This window comes from Chlorocebus sabaeus, chromosome 1 (assembly GCF_047675955.1).
Source record: "Chlorocebus sabaeus isolate Y175 chromosome 1, mChlSab1.0.hap1, whole genome shotgun sequence".
In the NCBI taxonomy this organism is placed as follows: Eukaryota; Metazoa; Chordata; class Mammalia; order Primates; family Cercopithecidae; genus Chlorocebus; species Chlorocebus sabaeus.
The window spans coordinates 45682417-45703341 of NC_132904.1; the positions used below are offsets into that span (position 1 = coordinate 45682417).

Genomic DNA, 20925 nt, shown 5'->3' on the forward strand with positions numbered 1-20925 from the left:
ATTTTGAGGTACGTTCCATCAATACCGAATTTATTGAGCGTTTTTAGCATGAAGGGCTGTTGAATTTTGTCAAAAGCCTTTTCTGCATCTATTGAGATAATGATGTGGTTCTTGTCTTTGGTTCTGTTTATATGCTGGATTATGTTTATTGATTTGCGAATGTTGAACCAGCCTTGCATCCCAGGGATGAAGCCCACTTGATCATGGTGGATAAGCTTTTTGATGTGCTGCTGAATCCGGTTTGCCAGTATTTTATTGAGGATTTTTGCATCGATGTTCATCAGGGATATTGGTCTAAAATTCTCTTTTTGTTGTGTCTCTGCCAGGCTTTGGTATCAGGATGATGTTGGCCTCATAAAATGAGTTAGGGAGGATTCCCTCTTTTTCTATTGATTGGAATAGTTTCAGAAGGAATGGTACCAGCTCCTCCTTGTACCTCTGGTAGAATTCAGCTGTGAATCCATCTGGTCCTGGACTTTTTTTGGTTGGTAGGCTATTAATTATTGCCTCAATTTCAGAGCCTACTATTGGTCTATTCAGGGATTCAACTTCTTCCTGGTTTAGTCTTGGAAGAGTGTTTAAGTGTCCAGGAAATTATCCATTTCTTCTAGATTTTCCAGTTTATTTGCGTAGAGGTGTTTATAGTATTCTCTGATGGTAGTTTGTATTTCTGTGGGGTCGGTGGTGATATCCCCTTTATCATTTTTAATTACGTCGATTTGATTCTTCTCTCTTTTCTTCTTTATTAGTCTTGCTAGTGGTCTGTCAATTTTGTTGATCTTTTCAAAAAACCAACTCCTGGATTCATTGATTTTTTGGAGGGTTTTTTGTGTCTCTATCTCCTTCAGTTCTGCTCTGATCTTAGTTATTTCTTGCCTTCTGCTAGCTTTCGAATGTGTTTGCTCTTGCTTCTCTAGTTCTTTTAATTGCGATGTTAGAGTGTCAATTTTAGATCTTTCCTGCTTTCTCTTGTGGGCATTTAGTGCTATAAATTTCCCTCTACACACTGCTTTAAATGAAAACACATTTTTAAAACTGTTTTATTCCACTGCCATATGGATTGGTAAATAAAAATATCAGCTGTCTTTCCTTCCTCTGTATCATGTCAATTACCCTAGAATTTATGAGCCTTGGGTCTTCTGCAAGTGATTTTGTTGTATCCTGTGCTGTTATCTGATGCACTCATGACTACTTATAATATCATGTATTTTTCTATCGTAATAATAATATCATCCAAGCCTTCATTAAGTGGTGGTAATAAGGCTAGTGCTTAAAAAACTGCCACCAAATCAGTAGTTATGAGACAAAGAAGAGATAATAAAATCTGAAAAAAGCCAAATGACCATGCCATTCATTTAAAGAAATCTGAAAAATATTAGAGATAATGCTCATAAATCAAAAGGAGAATTAAAGCAAAAAAATGCTATAATGGATGTAGACATATGTACTTTGAGAACTCACATGGCCAACTCATTTCACATTTATTCCTATGGAAAAAATATTCTTGAATTCAGTTTATGCATGTCTCCCATAAACACTCTGTTCTTTCTTTTTGGAAATGCTAGAGAAGTAATGTGGAAGTTTGAAGGAATACACTAAAAGGTATATTTCCATCTACAACATTCCTTCTTCTCCTACTCCATAAGCAAAGCAAGGCTATCAGAGCTTCCTTGGAAGGGAAGAAGGGAGTCCGGCAAGAGGTGGGAAGATTGAAAATGCCTTCCACCTACCTGAAGTCATAAATGGTTAGAGCCCAAGTAACCCCTCTCCCCATTTCTAGGTGACAGGACTTGGCCAACACTAAGAGAACAATAAACCCTTAAGTTGGACTTGGTCCTAGGCCCTGATCCTCAAGTAATAAACCTATTTCCTGAATGAGGTTTTTTTTGTTTGTTTTTGTTTTAATCTCAGGCTGCTATTCATTAGTGGGTCATGAAAGAATTAAACGGGCCGTGATTAAAATTTTTTACAAAGGAAATGGGATGAAATAACAGCATAGGGTAAAAAGTACATTAGGAGTACAGTCTTTGTTTTACATATATGTTGAGTGGCAAAGTAAATTTATTTTCACTGTGGATTGAGAATCATTGCCTTAGATAATACCACTAACCCTTACCATTACTGAGGAAGCCATATTTTCCCCAATATCCCTTTCATGCAGTCCATCTTCGTACTCAGAAAATGTATTAAAATTAACTGTAACTGCTGACCAAGTTATGAGAAACATCTGACCTTGAAGGAATCTCAAGACAATCCAACAAATTATGGTACAAGTAAAACAATAATACATTCTACTGTTCCCCTCCTATGAGTAATAAATACTAGATACTTACCATTTCCATAATGTACTCTGAGACTACTTTTCGAATTAAGTAGATTTTCAACATTAAACATCTTCATCTAGAACCATTAAATGAATGCAAATATAAGTTGCATTCCCTGGGCTTTTTCTAGTACCTAAATTCCTAACAGTGACATTACTCTTTTTTAAAGGCAAAATGAAATATGCATCAAAATTGATGCTTAAAGGATATCAGGAAAAAATAAGATGAACCAAGTCATAAATATCCAAAAAACGGAACTTAGCAGAAAGGCTGTTGGTAAGTATATAAGGTTCTTATACCCAACCAAGAACCTAAAAGAAAAAAGATAAATATAAGGTATTAGTATGACTTGTATTAATTTTAGTTCTAAATTTCCCTACATAATAATGGTAGTGATAATAATATCAGCAGCAAAAGTAATAGCTTTCACGTACTGAGTGCTTACTATGTGTCACTTTCCATGTGGTAACAGAGTTACACAACATCATCCCCCCATTTTACACATGAGAAAACTAAAGCACGACGACTCTCAAGAAGTGTATGTTCTAGTTCTTCTAACCAACTCATACAATATTTAATCCACAACAATTTAATATATATTTTCAATGAATCTTTTGTATTTCTATTGAGACATATACTTTTATTTCTTTTTTGGCATATATTTTTAAATACACTATAATGCAAAAATTTATATACTTAGAGATTCACCTTTACATTTAACAAGCTTTCTTCCAGAGACTAGAATGATATTTGTGAAGCATACAGATGCACACAACCTTAAGCACATTCATCCTATAATCAGCTTAAGAAGTAGACACTTCATATAAAAAGATACACAAAGGCTAAAAATGATACTGGCATTCAGAATATTAACAATCTCACTTGGGTCACAGGCAACTTGAGGTCCACATATAATTTACCCAAAATACTGCAGTTTCAAAAGAAAATGTCTTTTACACTAAGTACTCACTACAGACATCTTATGCATGAATATAGTTTACCTGAATATATTTTAAAATTTATTCCAGGAAAAAACAATGGTTAACAATAGGTATGAAGGGTTAAAAAAAATTAGCTACCAGGATCATAACCAGAATTATGATAAGTTCATATTTGAGAAGAACTAAAGAGTCCAAACTTTAGATGCTCAACATGCTGCCAAAATAGGCCAAATTAAGCCCTTGCAACCTCCAGGGTGTGGTCTTTCGGAGATGTTACAGCAAAAAATGTATTTGACCAATTACATAATACGATGAACTATTAATTTACAAGAGCCTCTACCACTGTGTGTCCATTCCTGACAGGTGTCAGGTTAACAGCCTGGATTAATAAGCAACTGCCCTATAATAATAATAGTTTACAGTTGCTTTCCTCTATGAAATTGGGACCCTATAGAGGAATATGAGAGATAAAGGATGTATGAATAAAGTTGTCATATGCATTTGACTCACATTTGAATTGTGCCCATTTTTATAATGTAGGCTTCAACTACAATAAACGAATAACCAAACACAATCTCAAATGTTCCTATCCTAGGCGAGTAGATATTACCAGCCCTTGCTTCCTCTCTGAAAAAAGAGTGATGACTCTGATTATTGGTGATTTGGCTTAAAATTTATTTAGAGCATGAGTTAATCCAATTAGTGGAAAGTGAATAAATATCTCTAAGTTACAAGTTGTCTGAATAGCAGACAATTTTAGGCATTTTTCTATGTTTCAGAAATTTGAGTTTTCACATTACATTTACATTCTAATTCATTTCCAGACTATTGTCCCGCTCTTGGGTGATACAGTAGTAAGATTCCTCTAATACTTCATTTGCTCTTATGACAAAAGCAGGACATGCTTATGCCAGAGAATGTTGGCAATCAACAGAAAGACAGAGGAATACTCATAATCATAACATGCAAAGAGCAACCCTATATTTCCTTTCAGATCCTTTTCTATGGATCAACATCATTACATTTTTCTTTCATTCAGTGAATGAAAATGCTTAACAGCAGAGACAAGTTTCCTGCTTTTATGGGCTTTACATTGCAGGGAAGTGATTAAGTGCTAGAAGAAAATAAAACAGGGATGCAGCAGCGTCAGTCGGGAACGGCCTCACTAAGCAGGTGACAGCTGAACTGAGAGGCCTGAATGACATATCCAGCTATGAAAAGATAAAGTGTCAGAATACTTCAGACAAAGACCCAAGCAAGGGCCAAGGCCCCAGGTGGGAATGAGCCTGATGTGTGAGAAAGAATGTACAGTGCAGTGAGGAGAAGGGGAAGAGAGGAAGTTGCTGGGGAGGGAATAAATCACATAATATCCCATAGGCAAGGAGTGTGGATTTTGTTCTGAGTACAAGAAAAAGTTACTAGAGGGCTTTAAGCAGGGAGAAAATAAAGAACTTACCTGCTTTTTAAAAGACTCCCTTGATTGCTAACTGGGGGTAAACTCTAGGGGGATAAGAAGTCAGGAGACCAGTGAGGAGACTTGGTCTAGGATGCGAGTTGTGGAGATGGAGAGAGGCAGGCAGGGAACACGTGATAATGGGTTGGACATGGGAGGTGAGGAGAGGATGACAGTAATCCAAGCATGACACCCATATTCATTTGAGGAACTGGATGCCATTTTATCGAGAAAGGAAAGAGAGAAGAAGAGATGGGGGGGGGGGGGGTGATATGATTATTGAGTACTATGTGTCAGCTATAGCTCTATGCATTTATATGTGTTAACCATGAGGCAGGCATTACCATGACAGTTAACCCTCATTTTATAGCAACTTGTTCAACGTCAGACTGTCATGTGGTAAAGCTTGACTTGAATTCAAGCAGTCTGACTCTTAACCATTAACTATATATAATCATGTATAAATATTGTCCTAAAAATAAAACCATACCATATTTACTATTTTATAACCTCCCAAAATTTAATTCAACTAAAAATGACTGACAGCAAAAATAACTAGCTTAAAATAAATTTAGAAAAAGGAAACAAAATTTCTGAAAAATGAGCAAAAATGCTTCAAGACGATTACAAAATCTTGAATAATTATGAAATGATTACAAACATCTCCCCATCATTCACCAAAAATAACAATTAAAATGTGACCCAGGATATTTATTTTCCACCAACTGTCAAGTCAACCAAGTTACTGGGTTGAGCAATTTGCTTTCAGCCAAATCATATGCTACCAAAGCTCTTTCCTCCCGTCCACCCTCAGGATGCTGTTATATGGTGAATAATATTTACAGCATGATAAAAATCTGTGACTCCAGCTAACCAACAACAGAAATAAGAAATAAAATCAGAAACACAATAACCAGCCTTGCAAAAATTAACATACACACCTTGGAAACAAAGATGTCAGAAAAAACAATGTTACTAGAAGACATCCTTTTAAAAGCCAAGAATCTGAATTGAAGTCCAATATGTATCCAACAGCCCACATGGTAATCACAGAAAGCATCAGCAGCAGGAAGAGCTATTAAAAGATTCAGAATTTTAGAACTTTATGGATTTCACCTCTTAAGTATCTAATAATAGTGCAATATGAGAACTACTTCCAAAGTATAGAATAACAATTAATACAACAACAGAACTAACACAAAATTCTCCTCCAAAATTGCTGATTGATAAATCTGAGGTTTGAGAGACTGTACATCTTGGAAACAATCTTTTTTTTTTTTTTCCCTAAGATGAAGTTTTACTCTTGTTGCCCAGGCTGGAGCGCAATGGTGTGATCATGGCTCACTGCAATTCCCCGGTTCAAGCAATTCTCCTGCCTCAGCCTCCCGAGTATCTGGGATTACAGGAACCCACCACCATGCCTGGCTAATTTTTGTATATTTATTAGAGACAGGGTTTCACCATGTTGACCAGGCTGGTCTTGAACTTCTGACCTCAGGCGATCCACCGCCTCAGCCTCCCAAAATGGGAAATAATCTTTTAAAAGCCCTACATTTTATAAAATGTTGCTTAAACATATTTTGTTTTGCTTTTCTTCTCTAGAAGAAATGGTGGTCTTTTAGAAAACTGTTAATGAAAGCTAAGATTTTTCAAAATAACTTCTTGCAAACAGTATTCTATATTGGAAACCATAAAGCAAGTTCAAGGGACTACATAGAAATTAATACACAAGACTCAATGAGGGAACTATAAGAACTCCAACCTGGACACTGCATCATGCCATCCCTAATGGAGAAGGTCAGATGCAATAGGTCTGCAGAAAAGATGAGCTATGTTTGGAGTATGTAGAATTTTAAATGCCTATGGACATCTAGGAGACATCCAGCAGGCAGTCAAAAGTAGGTTTAGCATTCTGGAATACTTGAAATTTATCAGTACATAGGTGGTAAAGCCATGAGTGAATAACATCCCAAAGACTGTGTGCAGGTAGAAAGGGGGCAGAATCTTAGCCAAAACAAACACTTAAAGGGAAAAAAGCAAAGTTGACAAAAATAACCAAGAACAACCGACCAGAAAGGCAGGATCAGAATCGGCAGAAAGAAAGGTTTCAGGGAATCCAGGGAAGGGAGTTTCGAGAAGGGGGATGTTCTCAGTGTCAAATGTCACATGGAGATCAAAGATTAAAATATGTCCTCGTGATGCTACTAATTCAGGTTTATTTTGGCAAAGTTAAAAGAATGGACCTTCTATGAAACAACAGTCTGACTGAATTGAAGCTGGGCCTCGTGTTTGTGCAATGCAGTCTTTAATGACAAGATATGAGAACCTTGAAAGCAAGCAGGGCTTCCTTCTTTCTTCTTCCATTTTCACTTCTTTAAGTCATATCTAGGAGTGGATAATTTCAAATGACATTAAATCTTTAAAATGTTTCCAATTCCAATTGGCATGATGACACAAAATGGGTTAGTTTAGATTTTTTTAAATGTAAATTTAGAATCTCCTAGCAACATAATCTCAGAACAGAGATAAGAATTAAATATGGATCTCAAAATTCTAAATCCTAGACATAACACTCTTACAGACAAGCTGCACTATTCATTCAACAAATACTTGAGGGCATATTATATACAAGGTACTATTCTAGGCACTTGGGACACATCAATGAATTTAAGATCTTTTTCTCACTTAAATTCTAGCTGGGGAAGATAGACAGATAAGTATGCTAAGTCAATTTTATAGTATATAAAAACCTAGATGACAAAGGGCCTTATAGGTCATCATAAAGACTTTGCTTTTACTCTGGGAGAAATGAGGAGACATCATAGGAATGTAAGCTGATAAGTGACATGACTTGACTTACATTTTAGATTCATCTGCTGAACCAACATGGCACTAGTAGAGTGGTAAGAAGGGATCAGATTCTGGATATAAACTGAAGGCTGAACTGGTCAACACATCTTTCTAATGGACTGCATATGTGGTATGACAAAAAAAAAAAAAAAAAGGTGAAGACAGAGGAATGCTGGAGTTACCAGCTACTGAGATGGGGAAGGCTTGGTTTAGTCAGGGGAAGGGTGGGGAGGGTATCAGAAGATGCCTATTAGACATCAAAGTGGATGAATCAAGTAGGTAATTTGATATATGAGTATGGAAAGGTCTAGACTAGAGAGACAAATATGGGAGTTATCAACATACAGATGGCATTTAGGGAATGAATAAATAGAAAAGAAGTTCAATAACAAAATCCTGGGGCACCCTACCAACAAGAGATGGGGAAGAAGTGGAGGAGCTGGCAAAGGATACTGAGGAGTAACCAATATTTCTTCCTCTCCCCACTCCACATGCCTAATGCAAAAGCAGTATAGCATTCATGATGATCCTCTACATAAGAATATGGTATCTCCTAATTTAGAATCACTATGAAAGTATAATTACTAATTATTAATAAGATGATGGTATCATATTTGAAAACACTAGAGACAGCGGAATCAATCCAATATCCCATTTTAACAATTTAAATAGTATTCACTTCTATGACTTAGATTTTGTTATTCATGAGAATAAGCTGAAGTTTCTAACATTTTCCATTATTCAGTTCATTTTAAAGTTTAGAGGAACACCACTCAGAATTGCTAAGCTAAAAAAATGAATAAAATTTGGGTTTAATCTCTCAAAATTCCAGTGTTTTCTTTTATGAAGTGACATCATATGCCTAAAGTTTGCAACACTATCATTTTTAAAGTCCTCATGATTCTAAGGCAGCATTGTAACTGTTATTATTTTCTTTTTGAGAAATAAAAATTTAGTAAGGAATAAGCTGTTCCTACAAGCTTCTATAAAACTCTTTGCAACATGGTGTTTTTCCCATTGTGTCTCTAAAAATCAAAACCTTTTGCATTTCAATACACTCATTAAATAAATGTGGAAGTACGTAATACTATTCATAAGGTAACATGCAGTTTTAGAGCATCTAGTTGAGGACCAACAATAAACAGCCAATGAAAGTGCCAAATTTCCAACTTTGGGCAACAGGATGCAGGGGAAAGATATGGTCAGCAGATATAATGCAGCAAAAAGCCAACTCTCTGGTTTCTTCTGATGCCTTAATAAACAAAAGCAAATGAACAAAAAAGTCATCTATCCCACAGAAAAGACCCCAAATGAAAATACCTCGCATTTCTGCAGCCACCTCCAAAGTCTGAACTTTTGGTTGGTTCTCATTTTGGCTTCCGTTTTTAGCATATGAATAATGAGCTGATTTTTGTTTTGTAGAGCCATATCAAGAGGTGTTTCTCCCTTAAAAAAGAGTGGGGTAAAAAGTTTAAAAATATTTTTAATATATTATGAGTGCTAAACTTTTTTTAAACTCACCAGAATCATAGACTCAACACACTATTCCAAGGATAGCCAGCTATTATCATTTATATCTATCTTGGGGTAACTGAAAACAAATATATAGCTCATCTTTATGTGAATTTATCAGTCTTCTAACTCAAGATATAATAAACTAAGGGAGACAAATACCTGGCCATACCTTAACATTCTGGATATCCAGGCTAGAACCAGCTTCCAAAAGCTTATCAACTGCATTAACATTTCCTGCTGCAACTGCCCAGTGAAGTGGAGTGTTTTGGTGTATTTTATCAACCACATTGAGAGAAGGATTAAACTTTAAAAGAAATCCAGTTGGTTCTGGCCTGTCTCAAAATAATAAAATACCAAGAGGCATTAACAGAGATGATGACTTAAGGAGTAAATGCAAATTATGAATCCTTTAAGATAATGCCATCAATTAACCATTCAGTTAAGTATTCAGAACTGAGAAACTTCTTTGTACTGACTTATATTCTAGGTACTAACAGGAGATTAAAAAAAAAAAAAAAAGACATCTATTAAATGACATGCTATATAGACAATTTTAACAATGCAGTGAAATAACTGCTTCTGTTTTTCAAACTTTTCCTTTCATATTGTTCTATTTGCTAACACTTGTCTCTGAATTATAGATTTAACTGTAGCCAATATTAAATGCTATGCTATTTATTCAATTAAAGACTAAATGAATGTTTTAGTTGAGGAGCTAACTTCATACTCTCTATCAAATCAACTGTTAAATAAAGCAGGTATAAATTATGTCCTATAATATTTGTGAATCTTAGAAAGTTATGGACTAAAAGACAGAATTCAGTAAAATATTTTTACTTTACCAATACTTTCCTTCCTTCATGACCACTGAAGAGATTATTTTAATAAAACAATATTCTACTTTATTTATTCCATCAACATCTTTATAGAGATTATACCTGACTTCAGATTTATCAGCAAAGACAAAATGCTTTTTAATAAAATTCTACCTCCAATCCTACCATGAACAAAAAGGAAATAGCATTAGAACTAACATGGTTCCTAGAAGAGAAGTCCTAAGTACAAGCAAAATCAGACATTCAATACAACATAGAAACAAACTGCTAAAGTGAGAACTGTCACAAGTATTTGCTTAAATACCAGAAGTTGAATTATACAGTGTCATTAATCATGTGTTTATAGAAATAAATACACAGAAAAACTTAAATATGTAAGTGCTTAATCTGAACACACAAAAAGACTCTTTTCAGTTATATTTTCAAAGCAGACAAGACTGATGTCAGAGAATCTCAAAATTTAATATTTTCCAGAAAGCAGACTTATCAGATTTTAAATTACGAGAACATTTAAAATTATAGCCATTTTTCTTAAAGGCAAAGGAAGAAATACAAGTCATGTTAACAAGTATATGTCAAGGTATATCTACTTGTTAGGTAAGGCAATTTTTTTCTTATTAGTAGCTTTCAAACTTTTTGCCAAAGCTATCAGAAAAGAGAAAATGTATTTCAATGCTGCTTTTCTAACTATCTTAAAAATCGATTATCACAGTCTCAGTGTGGAAAATACTATTTTCTTCAATGTACTATCATCTCACATAGACAGAGATACTCAAAATTACACACACAGAAAAGAAATAGTTGGAACCAGAATCAGATTGAGGTGATTAAATTAAACTCACCCAATTACTTTGTGAGCTGATAACATGAGAGGTGTCTGGCCATTTACATTTGTCATATTCACACTCTATTCAAAAAGAAGACAATTAGCATAACTGTAAATACATTCAAAAGTCTATTTGTTCTCGTAATAGAAATATCTCTTTAATACATTCAGTACCACCATTATTTCTACATGAAGGGTTCAAATATCATTTGATAAAAAGAATGCTCTGCTCTACTTCCATAGGGTAAAAATCCATGGATTTCTACAAAATATTTTTAAAAAGAAAATCTGAATATATAATGTAAAGTGTTACATGATGTGAACACAGACAGCTAAGGGAAAGAGTAAAATGTTCATAGCTACCATTAAATACAAGAGATGGTAGAGGCCTTAAAAGTCACCTAGTTGAGACCTTAGTTGACACATTAATTCACATTATCAATTCTTATACAAAGTCATTCAGTATCTACTCAAACAATTCCAGTAAATAGTGAACTCCCTATCTTCTGAGGCAAACTTTTCTTTCTGGACTTAACATACTAAGTTTTAAACAGTGAAAATTTCCTTTCTGTTTTCTGGAATACAGAAAAAAAAAAAAGGAAATCATATTTCCATGAGGATATAATCCTTTTAATAAGACAAGTCTAGGTTTAAGGTATACAACAATGGTTTCAGCTAAGCCAAAGAAAAAGAGTTTCATCTTCTGAAGATTCTTATGGGCCTTGGAGGACTAGGACTTGGGAAGGGGCCCAAAGAGAAGCAGACAGGACTCTTCTTCATATATTTATATTTTTCCAACAATGAAACCTAGGAGGTTATAATTCTACTTCAATCAGCTAAGTCTGAGAGAAAGTGCTTATTTAAAGGGAGTACAACCATTCTAACAGCATTTGTGCAAACACGTTTTCATGCCTTTTACAGGAAAGTCTGCTAATACATAAACTACTTTGCTACCGGAAAACATATTCCAGGCAAGTATAACTGACATTTAAACTGACAATAACCTATAATTTAACCTGTGCCTCTCAAGGCAAGTCAATTTTCATGGAATTACTTTAGAAAACAATAAGAAACATGCATTCAAATTGGCCTCCCATTTGGACTCAAATAATGAAAGCAAATGATGGGTTAATTTAGTGATTTGACTACCATTTTTATATTCAACTAGAAGAAAAATACAGGCTTTGAAGTCATGTTTTTGAAAAACTCTGCAAATTACTGGGTTCATAAGAAAAACTATTACCAGCTTACAAGTTTCAGAAACATCTATTATACGTTACTGAGCTAAATGACCTGTCCTTTTCCCTCCCACGAAGCTGGAAAGCAGTATTCAATAGCTAAATGTACCCAGGCTAATATCTGAATATCTGGATATCCATTAACCTCCACCTTAAAAATGAGAAGAGACTACTACTAATAATTTCCCCAACCTTTTCAGATGATAAAAGCTGGAGTGTAAGACACATTTGAGAATATACCTGTCCCTTTGAGATGAGATATGCTATAATAGGCATGTGTTGAAACAATACTGCCAGGTGGATGCTGCTGAATCCCTCTCCATCAATGAGAGTGGGGTCTGCACCATGCTGGAGTAATAATATGACCATAGGTAAATGTCCTTGTCTGCAAACAGAAGACAAAAAGCCATTCTGTAGCATGCAGAAAAAGCAAAAAGTCAGGGAGAAACTGATATTCCTAAGACATGAGGGATTTTGGTTACATATAAAAAATACTTCCTAACAGTAAGACAGTAAGATTTTTGAAACAATGGTGATTGTCCAAACGTTTTTTACTTAGATTAGATGCTGCAAACTTAGAACTATATGAATAATCATTCTTGGTTTTTTTTTTTTTTTTTGAGACGGAGTCTCACTCTGTCACCCAGGCTGGAGTGCAGTGGCAAGATCTCAGCTCACTGCAACATCTGCCGCCCAGGTCCAAACGGTTCTCCTGCCTCAACTTCCCAAGTAGCTGGGACTATAGGCGCATGCCACCACGCTGGCTAATTTTTTGTATTTTTAGTAGAGATGGGGTTTCACCGTGTGAGCCAGGATTGTCTTGATCTCCTGACCTCATGATCTGCCTGCCTCAGCCTCCCGAACTGCTGGGATTACAGGCGTGAGCCACTGTGCCCAGCCTGGATAATCATTCTTGAGTGCAAGTGATAAACTTGATAACTTCCCAATCTACCTTAAACCTTATATTACCAAATGTAAATAATAATTTTTTATGACATGCTAATGATGAAGATTCTAAGACCACTTAGACATCCCTGTCATTTTAAAAATCAAAAAATCATAAGCCAGATATACAGAAATATAATATTCATAAACTGTGGGTTTACTATGATAATATTAAGAACTATATATTCATATGCTTTTCTTAAGCTTGACTCTGGTTCATTTTTCATGTAAAGTACTGTACCTCAGTAGCTTAAGGGGCATGAATTAACCCTAGAGCTTCAAAACTCTTGGCTATGGAGAAAAGATTCAACTCCTTGACTTACATGAACAATTTTTCACTTCAGTTTCAGATTCCTGTCAACCCCACCAACCACCGAGAGTGGAGTTTAAATTAAAAAAAGAAACTGGTAAGTATTCAAGACTTATTAACTTCAGTTTCAGATGACCAATGTACAACAGAGAAAAGAGGAGAGTGACCACACAACATAAATGTTCTAAGTTGACCTACTCGAAATTTCTTGTTAATCCTGCAACAACTTTTAAAAGAGGTGACTCATTTGGCCCTGAGACATAGAGAAATACTTTACATTTCAGAGGAAACTGACTGTGAAATAAAATCGTAGGTTTCTGAATAGACATCTGTCATAAGCCTGAACTAATTGAGTCTGCAGTTCACTGAACTACTACTTTTATTTATGTTATCAAGTATGAAAATTATTTATTCTAATTACAAAAAATAAACTATAATATACATATTTGAGTTGGATAATTATAATGAAGCTCTAAATTAAATATCAAAAACATTCTTTCTGCAAAACCTTTAAAACTGTAATTTATTTTTAAATAAAGGGAGCAAAAAAAAGAAAAGACAGGCTTTCAAATTGTCTATAACTGATTTTCGATATGGTGACCACTAGCTACATGTGGCTATTTAATTTCAGCATTCAAAGAAACCTTACCGGATGGCCCAGTGAAGAGGAGTTGAATTTAAATCTCCACCCAACTGATCTACAACAGCACCTTTTGAAATATAAAACCTGTTAAAAGCAGACACAAATGAAAATAAGATTTGAAACTTAAGCTTCATATTGAAAAAGAAAATACTAATTTTTTCATAGTAAAAATATGTTGGAGAACAAATTATGATAGTAATATCCCTAAAACACCCAGATCTATAGAAATACGAAAGGTTCACATGGCAGAATAAGACAAATCCCTGATGAAACATTCTTAGGATGTAAGTAAGTAGTCCTGCTGTAATTGGCATTCCATTATAACTTACATACCAAACACATCATAACTACTCTCTGCATAGTCTAACTACTGCAGCACTCTTGAAATTGCTTATATTCAAAAGGTTTAGGATCAGGCAGATATTCTTACTTGACTGGAAGGAGAAAGGTAAAATTACGTCACCTTCAAGAGTTTAAAAGTAGAATTACTATGTGGGACTGAATTTTAAAAGTAGTAAAGAATTAATTTAAAATCCTTTTGTAAAAGTTAGACATTTTGAGTGTTTTGCCCTGCATTTGGGAGACAGAGATGAGAGGCACTGTATAAGGTGGAGATATAAGGTAATGAGACTGATTTTCTTCTACGATTTATAGGAATTAGTCTCATTACTTCAAAGTTGAGCTTCATACATCGTATTATCTAAATACCATGCCAGTTTATTTCCACAAAAGAGGAGTTTGCCTGTGAGTATTCATGTGTGTTAGAACATTTTAAACCTTAATAAATTTCTTAAACTTTAAAGATTTTAAATATCTAATCCTAAAACACAAAATATACACACATTCACATACACATGTACATTTTACATGTTAAGCTGCTTGAAAGAAACAATGGGTAGGCATTACTGCTTTATGAAGGGGAAATATTTTATACAATCCAATACATGCCCACTTAAAAGTATATTCCATATTTAGTTTTTTTAAAAAGGTTATATTTCCTACCTATCTATTCTTCGTGGTGTTAACACGTAAAATATTTCAATGTTTCTTCTAAACTAAATGAGACTTCCCATTCTATTCTGAAAAAGTTTATTATGCTTTTCCTTTTTAAAAAAGTATTCACTTTTACTTCTTAAACTTTATGATTGGCCCCCTTGGCTTTATCACTAATTTTCCTTTTTGGATCAACCAGGCATGGTCTCTAAGGTCCTTTTCAACTTTATAATAACCAACATGTGTGGCAGGAAAAGTTTCAGGTGTTCTTTCACACGAGGATTACACATGATTCAATACTCGTACTTAAAGAAAAAGATAAATGAAGGAGAGGTCTAAAATTATAAATTCACAATTAACACACATATATCCCATCTTACTTTACAAGATCCAGTCTGTTGTTAATAGCAGCCCAATGAAGAAGTGACACATTTTCTTTATCTGGTTGCCTGACATCATATCCTGCTTCTACCAACTCTTTACATCGTTCAAAAATCCCGTATCTCAAATAAGAAAAAAAAAGCATAATTGATTCCATTAAAATCATTTCAAATATCAAAATTTCTTCATTTTACTGTATCTTTTCATTATCCAAACTGCCTTTCAGTCAATAGAGAAATATAATAATTAACAAAGACATGCACAGAGAGGACACACTATAAAGCCAAACAGCAAAAGGAAACCTGGTTTACTTACTGATCAGATTAATCTTTTTGGAGTTGAGCTTGATTTCCATAAGTAAACTTTAAACTTACATTGCCTCCCTTCAATAAGTTTCATCTGATCTCCACTGTGTGCCAGAAACACCTCCTGCCGATTCCTGACAATAATCTTACCGCTGAGTCAAACCAAGCCTATGCAACAATCTCACAACAAGGGATACAGACTAAAAGTAAACTTGGAATGGGATAAATTCAACAACAAAATATGGAAAGAATATAGGTATAGTAGAGGAACAAATGATTAGCCCTTCCTGAAGGAGATGAAACTAAGCTATATTTTATAGGCTGACAAAAGGCATTTCAGGCAGAGGAAGAAGCATGTACAAAAATCAGAAATGTGAAACTACATGGATGTTCAGAGAAATAAAAGCAGTGTAACATTGCTAAAGCATGAAGCATGAGAGGGAATGGTGAGAAATGAGGTTAGAAGCAATAGGCAAAGACCACATGGGCCTTCTGTGCTACACTATGAAGTTTAGACTTTATCTACAGTTCAATGGGAAACCAATAAAGGGTTTTAAAGAAGAAAGCACTCAGACTTTGAGTTTTAAGAAAGATCGCATTGGAGGCAATATGGAAGCTGCTTAGAGCAGGGTAAGGACAGAGAGTGAAATACCAGTTTAGAGGTTATTGCAATAAATACAGGTGAGAGACAATGAGAGCCTAAAGTAAGAGAGAAGCAATAGGAATAGAAAAGGAATGATGGGCTTGGAAGATATTTAACTATTAGTTAATCAGTTAAATAGTATAGCATTGAAAAGAGGTATTTCGTAGACAAATTATTATAGCATTAAAAAGAGGTATTTCATAGAGAATAAAGAGATAAATCATTTATTAGCAATATTTCTTTTTTTTTTTTTCTTTTTGAAATGGAGTCTTGCTTTTGCCCAGGCTGGAATGCAGTGGCACGATCTCAGCTCACTGCAACCTCTGTCTCCTGGGTTGAAGCGATTCGCTTGCCTCATCCTCCCAGGTAGCTGGGATTATAGGTGTGTGCCATGACACGAGGCTAATTTTTGTATTTTTAGTAGAAATGAGGTTTCACCATATTAGCGAGGCTGGTCTCGAACTCCTGACCTCAGGTAATCTGCCCACCTCGGCTTCCCAAAGTGCTGGGATTACAGGCGTGAGCTATCACACCTGGCTTATTAGCAATATTTCTATGAAGTCCCAACCGATCCTTTAGCACTTTCTTTAAAACTTATTTCTATTTAAAAGTACCTGAAAGTTTCAATAAGCTCGCAAGGATAAAAAAATCAAACCAAATAGCAGAATTGTCTGTTTCTCACACTGTAAATTAGAACAATTTCTGCCTTACCAAAATATGCATGTGTGTGTGTTTGTGTGTGTGTGTGTCTTTTTGGCATTTTTAGAAGAGTAAATTTTAGAATGACACACATACATTTACACTCTCCATCTTTTTTTTTTTTTTTGAGATGGAGTCTCGCTCTGTCGCCCAGGCTGGAGTGCAGTGGCTTGATCTCAGCTCACTGCAAGCTCCGTTTCCCGGGTTCATGCCATTCTCCTGCCTCAGCTTCCCGAGTAGCTGGGACTACAGGTGTCTGCCACCACGCCCAGCTAATTTTTTGTACTTTTAGTAGAGATGGGGTTTCACCATGTTAGTCAGGATGGGCTCAATCTCCTGACCTTGTGATCCACCCACCTCGGCCTCCCAAAGTGCTGGGATTACAGGTGTGAGTCACAGCACCCGGCCCACTCTCCATCTTTTAAATGTCAACTTTAACATTTTACTGGAAAAGAAATACTCCCTTTATTTGAGAAACATAATAAGAATATACATTCATTAAGATTTTGCTGGTTTAGAAAACACACACACACACACACACACACACACACACACACCCCCCCTAGCTCTCTATGCCCTTCCCAAATACTACCTACAGGTCTCCCAACAACCACCTGAGAAGGTCCAGGACCTGAAGAAAATTTTAGGAAAGACCTAAAATGTGAGTTTTTACTGAGATTCCCTTTAAAAAGAGCCTAATTTCTGACATTTATCTTAAGAGTTTCATGGGCAACAGGGAACGATTTAAATGTTTCCATCCTAATTAAAGCAAACATTTACCTTACGAATACACTCATCTTTGTATAAATAAAAGATAAACAATATCAAGTAATATTCACCTAAAAGAGTGGTTCCCAAGTCCTCTAGAGTTCATATAAATTGGTAATTAGAATACTCAAATAATTGCCAATATGTTTTTTAATTAACATAGACAATATTAGCCTATATTAAGGCCAAATAGGCTAATTAATCTCCAAACATCTTTGTTCTGATAGAAATTATATCAAATTAGTATGGTAACATTAGTTCCCCTCAGGCTGATTAGATTGGCATGATTTATATTTGATGGGCAATCTGCTGGGCAGATTTATGTTTGATTACTACAAAAATGGATTACTATTTGATGCAGTCTGATGAACAAAATACTTCAAAATATGCTCAATGGCAAGAGGTGTGATAGATGTTAATAATCAACAAGATCCATGAAGGTGAAAATGTTGGGAATAATTGACTTAATGCAAATACCCACATATGGAGATTTTAAGGGGAAACTTTCAAAATGTACTTCCATATCCAGTGCAAGCAAAACAATACACTATGTGTTTCAAGTGGTCAGAGAACATATTTCCACTTACTGTCTTTCTTCTAGTTAATCCAGCACAAGCACATGGAAAGTACTCAAGAAATAAATGATTGTTTAAAACATCTATGAATGTGTAAGTCGGTATTTTTCATTCCATCGACCTATTCAGGTTGTAGTATATTTTAAAAGACTTAGATTTGTATTTCGAATAAAGAGTTTGGCTTAGCGTCATTTAAAATCATCCATTCATTCAAGGAACATTTATTAGGTATCTCATACAAGAAGGAACTGTGCAAAAGCACTGGAGCTACAAACATGAAGACATGCTTTTGCTAAGAAGCTGTCCACAACCTAATGGAACGTCCTGGTACATAAACAGCTTAGGTATGCTTTACTAAATACTGTGGTGTTGCTATGACAAATATACTTGGTGCTGGTGTTAACTACCATTACAAAGTAAGAGAGGTAAACATATGAAGAGCCATGAACTACACATACATTACTATTAATTCAAGAGAACATGAGGATAAACCAAAGCATTTGGAAGACTTACTGAGTAGCTTTGACAATGTCACAGTTACTAGAGTCCTCTATGAGAGGAAGAGCTTCTCTTGCATTGGCAAGTTCTTTGTTTTCATGTGCACAGATGCCATATCGACCAAATCCTGGAGGGTGGGGGCCATGGCTGTGATTCCTGCACTGAAGAGTAAGAGTCATTTGACAATGCATGAGAGAATTAATGTCACACTCAATTACATAATGAAGCATTTGCTACTATCAACAATATCTATATTAATAAATTAAATTTTTTGGAGTTTTAGAAGTGTATCCTGAGAATGACTTGAACCCAGGTGGCGAAGGTTGCACCGAGCTGAGATCGCACCACTGCATTCCAGCCTGGGTGACAGAGTGAGACTCTGTCTCAAAAAATAAAGAAAAAAAAAAGTGCATCCTAAGGAAGATTTTCTTTATCTTAATTCTGTTCAGTAGAAAAGATACTTACTATTACAAAAATCCAAATTACATATTTTGTTCATAAAACAAAGGTCATCTAAAAAGGCATAGATGGACCTTGTTACTTGTAGTGGGTAGAGGACCATTGCTACTGACTTGGTAAGAAGTTTGCCAGGCCTCTACTTCTTGGAGTTGTGGTGGACATACCCTAGGAATATCCCCCAACCCCCTCAATTAATCAAGTTCTCATATAATCCCTTCCTCTTGAGCACAGGTAGAACCTGTGACTTGTTTCTAGGCAATGGAATATGGCAAAGGTGATGAGACAATTACTCCCATGATCATGTTATATAAGTCTCTGTCTTAGCCAACTGAAGCAAGAGATTCTTCTGCTGGCCTTGAAAAAGTAAGCTGCCATGTATGAGATGGCCACATGACAAGGAACTGTGGGCAGTCTTCAGGAGTGAAAGTAGTCCCGACAACCAGTAAGAAAATGAGACTTTGATCATACAACCGCAAGAAACTGAATTCTGCTAATAACCAATGAACTTGAAAGAGGAACCCAAGCTCAGCCTTGATGTCAACTGTGAGACCCTTAGCAGAGGATCCAGCTAAGCCATGCCTAGACTCCTGACAAACAGAAACTATGAGATAATAAATAGGTGTTACATGGTGGCCTGCTAGCTCAGTTGGTTAAAGCATAGTGCTAATAAGTATGTGTTGTTTTAACCCACTAAATGCGTGGCAATTTGTTATGCAGTAATGGGTAACAAATACAGAACTGACTACAGAATTTGGTGAGGGTAAAAAGATTGATTGCCAAGATAGTCCCATTAGCTGAATCAACGAATGTTACATTCAGATCACCCATTAGAAGCAGCAGCAAATGGCAAGCTAAAAAATTTTCCTTAAACAATTATCTCAGATTTGTCATTCAAACTAATTTGAGTGTTTCTAATTTCAAACACTGAGCTTACACCTTAGCAGAAAACCAATACAGGATTTGCTAATATTGGAGAAAAAAAAAAAAAGGCCCACAAAAATCTAAGATCAATTATCTGTTCTGTGGATTATGAATGCATTTTATTTCTCCTTTCCATTACTATGGACTTCTGGGTTCACTATCACCTCTAGGGCAGATGGGTAGATGATCAATTAAGATGAGCAATTTTGACACTTGTTGACAACTTTGCTAAAATATTTGGTGGATGAGCAGGCAGGCGGAGGGAGTTAAAATCTTTAGCACAAATGATGCTCACTAAATCACTTTAATACCCCCAAACAAAGACTTAGTTTTACTTGAGAGAAGGACTCCTTCAGCTAAAGGTGTGGGATGCTCAAAGTTTCTGTTTCCTAAAAGCACAACTATATCAAAATGTACATATTATTTACATATATTCTAAATACATTTTTAAAAGACTCTACAGGGTGACCCTAATTACAGTTATATCTCTGACTACTCATTTATATAATAATCAATCTTCTAATCTCATAGGCTACTCAGATTTCCAAGTAGAAACAGATTCATGTGAAAGGAATCAACTTTACTAAAACACATTATATTGCATTCTCTAAAGAAATGACACCTTAAAGAGAAACCTCCCTGAATTAGTACTTTTTAAAAAAATGTATTTATTTATTGGGACGGGGGTCTTCCTCTGTTGCCCACGCTAGAGTGCAGCAGTGTGATCATAGCCCACTGCAGCCTTGAATTCCAGGGCTCAAGCAATCCTCCTACCTCAGCCTCCTAAGTAGCTGAGACTACA

General features: G+C 35.4%; 1 protein-coding gene across 3 annotated transcripts in view; it reads right to left on the reverse strand.

Annotated features, from left to right (window-relative positions):
* The window catches only part of ZDHHC13 (zDHHC palmitoyltransferase 13), a 56411-nt gene that overhangs the window by 18542 nt on the left and 16944 nt on the right, over window positions 1–20925 (reverse strand). The window contains exons 2-10 of one of the 3 annotated variants that reach the window (XM_073017820.1): window positions 18759–18904; window positions 15255–15377; window positions 13888–13965; window positions 12224–12368; window positions 10762–10826; window positions 9253–9415; window positions 8889–9014; window positions 5660–5793; window positions 2533–2635 (exon numbers count right to left, since the gene is read on the reverse strand). In XM_073017820.1, coding sequence (XP_072873921.1) covers window positions 2533–2635; window positions 5660–5793; window positions 8889–9014; window positions 9253–9415; window positions 10762–10826; window positions 12224–12352 — 720 coding nt within the window. In that variant the 5' untranslated portion in view covers window positions 12353–12368; window positions 13888–13965; window positions 15255–15377; window positions 18759–18904. The remainder of the gene's footprint in view (window positions 1–2532; window positions 2636–5659; window positions 5794–8888; window positions 9015–9252; window positions 9416–10761; window positions 10827–12223; window positions 12369–13887; window positions 13966–15254; window positions 15378–18758; window positions 18905–20925) is intronic. The other 2 variants (XM_073017818.1, XM_008004495.3) reach the window with 2 other exon arrangements.